The following is a 6,070-nucleotide window of genomic DNA, read 5'->3' as shown; positions in this document are numbered from 1 at the left end:
GGTTAATCTCTGCTTTATGATTATTTCAAAAAGTTTGCTGATTACAGGGACAGTTGCAATCGGTCTATAATTATCCGGACAGTTTGAATCACCCTTTTTATGTAGGGGAAGAACTTTAGTTACTTTAAATGAGCCTGGCCATACTCCTTCGTCGACACATTTGTTAAATAATAATACTAGGTACAGTATTGTGAACTGATACTTGTTAGAACTTTAAAATATACTACGACAGTGATGTGTGAGATCTTTGTGTAGTTGCAATATTTGTGTAAGTTTTAACTGACGTATTACAGTTACAGATGTTATATAAAAAGATATCGGTATCCGATTTTGTCATAATTAGTCTGAAAATTAAATCTTTATAGTATGCCTGTAGACTCACAATGGTACGAATATTGTAGGAGTATCCCAATGTCACCTTGGAACAAATGGAACAAAATCAATTGCGCGTGCTTAAGCTAACAGCTGATCCAGTCAAGCAGAGGTTAAGTTTTACATTGTTCATGGGTGAATAATTCGTTTCTATATTTTAAAAATAATTATAAATAAATATGAAATATGTGACAGAAGATTTTATTGTATGTTGAAAATTAAAAAAATCATTATTGTGAAGACTGGTTAAAATATTCGACATTACATATATGTATAATAAGGCTAGAGAGTATAATATTCGGTTGGATATAATTTTGCATATTTTTTAATTTGTTAAAGCCTTTATATTATTGTAAAATGGAAGACAATAGCGGTATACAAAATGGAAAATCCTACAATTTTTTTAATTTCGATTACAGTTAATATACATTTGTTTTGTACTGTATACTTAGTATCTTATTGAAAATAAATACAAAATAATTTTTATCTGGATACCGAGTCATAAAATCATAGATCAAATCAAATTAGATTTAAGCACTGACTTTTTACTTTTCCTTTCGTTATTTACTATGTTCCTTATTGTTTTTGCTTTAATTTAGACAAAAGAAAAAATACAAAGGTAATCCACATATCAAAAGATACGTTCCTTATTTAGTAATTGAATAACAACATCCAAAATACGTTTAAAATTATCAAAATTAATATCACAGAGGTGGCATAATTTATTAAAATTTCATTTGCACATTATTCAAATAAAAATAATGTGGAAGAGTTCTTCAGGAATACCGGCAAATTTATTTTGGAGGACGAATACCGTCAACAAACACTGTAAAGAATATTATTAGAAACTTTAGATGGGCAGAAAACAGCCCATTAGACATATTTTTGTGGGGACACTTCAAAATTTACAAGTATTGAGAGAAAAAATACAGTACGAAATGTTTGATAATTCTGAATTTGTTTTTAACGCAATAAATAGTAAATTAAAGCATATTTTCAACTGTATCATCACAATTACTTGCATGTTGAATATTTGTAAAAATTGGTAGATATTTTAATGTAATTTCGTTTTTGGGCATTCTCCTTGTGTTGTTGTAAAGGTTAGTTATAAAAATAGTATACATAGTAGTACCTATGTATTTTAATTTTTTTAATGATTTTTTTTTTTACTTTAAACATATATTTTATACCAGCAAATTTTGATAATGTCAAAAGAAATAAAGGAAAAGTCGTACCTACATATGTATTTAAAGTTTTTTTTCTTTAATAATTATTATTAAACCTATAAAACAAAAACCCCGTACCTATATTCTGTGAGATACTAATAACCCGCCTTGTATATTAAATAAAGTTATCATCATCATCAAATATTAAAAAAATATATATATTACAAGCTGCAAAATATTATTATGAATTTTATTTATTTAGAAATATATTTTCTGCAGTATTTCAATACCAAAAAATGAAAATAGTAGCTAACTAACGAAATTATGATTAAATAACCTAACTGTGACACCGCTGCAGAATATCATATGAAACTACATAGATATTCGTTGATTCTTTAAAACATTTTTATCAATACCTACATCATACATTTATGTAAATACAGTTACGCCAAAAACAGATATTGATAAAAAAAAGTGTACAAAATAAATCCGTAAGTACGCCTTGCAACATTGCCAAAGTGTTGTTTATATGTTGCTAGGATACGCGTAGGAATTCGGGCCGCTGCATTTGATTCTTCCTAAAATTCTGCTGGTGGTGTACTCTATCGGCAATTCGGAAATTTAAAACTGCTGGCCTAATCCAGTAGCGGTCTGAGCGAAGCTATATTGCCTGTAGTCAGACATACAATTTCTCCAAAGCGAATCGTAGACGGAAATGCTGATATTTGTCTTAATTCGGTGTCATATTTAAGTGTTACCCAAATAGCACAAATTTGTCCTAGGGATATCTTCAGGATGTAATATGGGATGTATGGTTTTCGCTATCTGACGATAGGACGTCCTAAGAATATTTTTTTTTACAAATCAGGATAATAAATTGCTGGTACCATCTCGAGGATACCCCAGGCATATTCCGAAGAGTACTTATATACGCTAACAAAAATGTTGAAAAATACAAATGCATTTGTGTAACGGAGAAACGAGACGAATTTCTACTTTGCCCTTTATTCATTAGTATCATTAAAGGAATATAACATCTTTAGATTCTGCTTTTATATTCATCCACTAAATAATTTTTTTATTCCATTTATTATTACTAGGGTTCCCGCAACTATTGTAACTATTATAGCGATTCCACCAAGAACCCCGAGGATAGAGTAAGAAACTGGACGAATTCCGCCCGATTCGCACGTCTCTAGATCGTAATAAGCAACGCCCATCAGATATGCCCGCTTCACCCCCTTCTCCTTTTGGTACACGATCAGCGCCCCCCCTGGAGATCCTGCGCAGGGCTCCTTAACTGAAAAAAGGTCACACGTCGACATTAACTTTAACAAAGTTTGATTGCAGCCGACGATTTTGAAAGTTGCCTACCTCCTTTCGAATACCCCACGCATAACTGGCCCTCATCCAGCTCCTGGGCGTATACTGCGTCGCATTTTTGTTTCTCTAAAATTCGAGCCTCGGCGTACGTTAATTTTTTTTCAGATTCAAATACATTCTTTTTGTCGTCCCTAGTTTCCATATGTGACACACTGAATCCTGATATAATCATACGCCCTTTCATTGGCAGTGCTGCCCCAGAAACACAAATGGGTCGAACAAAATCTGAAACAGTGGAATAGGTAATCACTTGAGCCCTGAATTGAACAAATAAAAAAAGATGGCCTATTACTTTACCACTGCGCACCTCATCCAGTCGAGTTAGAATTCGAACGTGAAAAAATCATTAGTAGACATTTTATTGCACCTTGTAACGGGGAAGACTATGTACTCGTAGAATGAGAATATCAAAAAAGTAACTCGAAAGAAATGACGCTAAATAAATAGCAAATGTACGTGTTTTTTTTCACTTTTTTACTGCCCACGAAAATCTAGACGACCTAACGGAAAATATGTAATTTTATGTTGTAAGCAATTAAATTACCTACAATTTAGGGTACCTAGAGTAATTTTCAATAAATTTTTAACTGTAAAATAATGGTCGAACGCGAAAACATCAGTTTTCGAAATTTGCGCATTATTATTTCAAAAAGCAATGGATGTTGATGAAATTTACGGAAAAAACGGCCAAACCAATTACTAACATGTACGCCAAACGCCGCACTATAATTCATTTGGACTTAGGCATGGACAAAATTAAGTAGCGTAGTAGTAGAAAAAAGATCAAAAAATTAAAGAAACAGCCTTTTAAAGCTTCAGTGGAATAGATTAAAGGAAAAATAATCACATTTCACCAGCACCAGACAAAATTTATTTTCAACCCCTTCAAAGGGGTAGAAACCATCCCCAGGGTAAAAATATATACAGCATAGGGTGTATTTTGTTTCTTGAGCTATTCCCCACCTACTGTCCAAATTTCAAGCAAATCGATGCATAAATCTGAGCTAAAAACATCATAAAATGAAATATTCGTAAATTTAAGGGTTCTAAATTTTTTTAGCTCAATTTAAACAATGGATTCTTATTCCTCATCTCAAAAAATATAAAATAATGTTTTGTATCATCTGAAAAAAAAATTTTTTTTTGAAACGAGAGAGCAAAAAATATAATTTTTTTCCAAAATTATAATTTTGTGGCTCAATTTTGAGGATGTAAATGGGGTGCTGGTGAAATGTGATTATTTTTTCCTTAATCTGTTAAACTTATGCTTTAAAACGCTATTTTTTTAATTTTTTTTATCTTTTTTCAACGAGGCGTTACTTAATTTTGTCCATACCTAAGTCCAAATGAATTATAGTGCGCTGACTCAATATACTGTGAAATTGCTCAAACTATTTGCTAATTAATTTCGTATTTAATTACTAAACGTTAATTATAGAATTTAATATGTATATTCTAATTCATCCAAAGAAACGTATCGAAAAAATAAAATTAAGTTGCCCTTTACAACTAACAATGTAGGATGTGTAAAACAGCGTTATAAACATGAGCTGTCGAAGGGTCAGGCAAAAGCCGCTAGGGAATTCGCTCTTTTTGTTTTAAATAGGGCTTACTATTACAGTAATTTAAAAAAGAAGAAATCACCTAGATAGCCTTTTTTTATAACGTTAGTTGTTAATTAACTATTGGACGTGTCGGACCGGGATGTTAGAGACAATTAAAGAAATTAACCGAATCTCAAACATTCAAGCCGAAAACCTCGCAATACCTTAAATTGTAGGTAAGTTAATTGACTACAACATAAAATAACAAATATTGCGACAGGTCTTCTCTACTAACAATTTTTTAAAGCTTTCAGGCTGATCTAATTAGACAGGAGTATCTAGGCTCAAATGAATCTGATTTACTTTGTACACCATAATTTCGCGAGTAGAATCAGGTCTTAAATTACATTTTTTACAGTATAGTTCGACAATCTACAGTGCTGATGTCAAGATGATTACCATTGTACTCCACTGGTGTTTCGAGACCTATTACTAATATATCATATCTGTTGGTCTTGTTGCAATGATTATTGCCGAGAACCTGAGTCCGTATCTTGATATCCTGAGGGGGTGGGGGACATACAGATACTTTGCAATCAACGTTTTCGTCTATGTTGTTCTCTCCTAACCTCGCCCTAAAAATATACATTTAAATTTGTGTTACTTACAATAATTAATGGTGGATTTATCATTTACACTTGGTTAGCAGTACCGCAGTGAGCCGACGATATCACAATTTGCCTGCTAATCAGAGATCCTTCACAGTGGAAGAATGGTTCTTGGGTGTCGATGTTGACCACCCCAAGCCTAGCTAGCCATGGGGCCAGTCCAGGCTTGTCAGTGTATTTTTCTCCTTTTCCTATTTCCACGCTGTCGTTGTCGTACATCGTTGTACCGCAGTTTTCTTCATTCTTCCAGGTTGCAGTAGCGTCTGAATTGCCTACAATAGTAACAAAATGTTAATATTTATAATCGGAAATAATGCAGAAATTAAAAATATATATTGTTTTACCCAGTGCGGTATTCCTAAGGAAATATACGCATACAATGTATATAAAGTAATAATACATGTTTGCTGCGATAATACTATGCGTTTGAAGACTTGTTTTTTTAAATTTATATTTATAATGAATTAACTTAAAGTTAAGTTCCCATCAGTGTCGGAATATAATAAAAAGTAACAATGGAAGGTAACATAACATAAAAAAATAAATTTAAATTTGTTTGTTCTTAGATTTATATGAGTTAAAATAAAAAATGTAAATCGGAACGAAATTAATTTTCCGATTAAGTACACTAGGGGAGTCAAGATAGCTTAAAATTACGAATTATTTCGAAATAATTTTAGGAAGCATGGATTTTCTTAAAACCTTTTGAAATTACTTGGAGATAAGTATTAGAAAAAAGTTATAAACTTATTTTTGTACGCTAATTGTTTTTTAATTCTTTAAACAATAGTAAATAGTTTTTTTAAGAACATTTCAAATAATTCAATGAATTTTAAATCGAATTCTTTCAAATTGACAATATAGGGGTTTTCGATGTCGCTGAACAAGAATATGAAGTCGCAAAATGAAAATTCAAAATGGCTGATCCAATATGGCC

The 6,070-nt window shown here is 31.7% G+C and overlaps 1 protein-coding gene across 1 annotated transcript; it reads right to left on the bottom strand.

Moving 5' to 3' along the window:
• Positions 1 to 2,596: 2,596 nt before the first annotated feature.
• On the bottom strand, positions 2,597 to 5,612 carry LOC108917259 (anionic trypsin-1-like). The gene is made up of 5 exons (XM_018723765.1): positions 5,478 to 5,612; positions 5,162 to 5,405; positions 4,925 to 5,100; positions 2,913 to 3,146; positions 2,597 to 2,838 (listed from the first exon to the last, which is right to left on the bottom strand). Exons 1-5 carry the CDS (start codon positions 5,533 to 5,535, stop codon positions 2,597 to 2,599), a joined length of 954 nt encoding a protein of 317 aa, XP_018579281.1. The 5' UTR covers positions 5,536 to 5,612.
• Between the last annotated feature and the right edge of the window lie 458 nt (positions 5,613 to 6,070).

Source organism: Anoplophora glabripennis, unplaced genomic scaffold (genome assembly GCF_000390285.2).
Source record: "Anoplophora glabripennis isolate ALB-LARVAE unplaced genomic scaffold, Agla_2.0 scaffold22, whole genome shotgun sequence".
In the NCBI taxonomy this organism is placed as follows: Eukaryota; Metazoa; Arthropoda; class Insecta; order Coleoptera; family Cerambycidae; genus Anoplophora; species Anoplophora glabripennis.
Note: the sequence above shows the minus strand (reverse complement) of the source record. Positions and strands in the feature narration are given on the sequence as shown.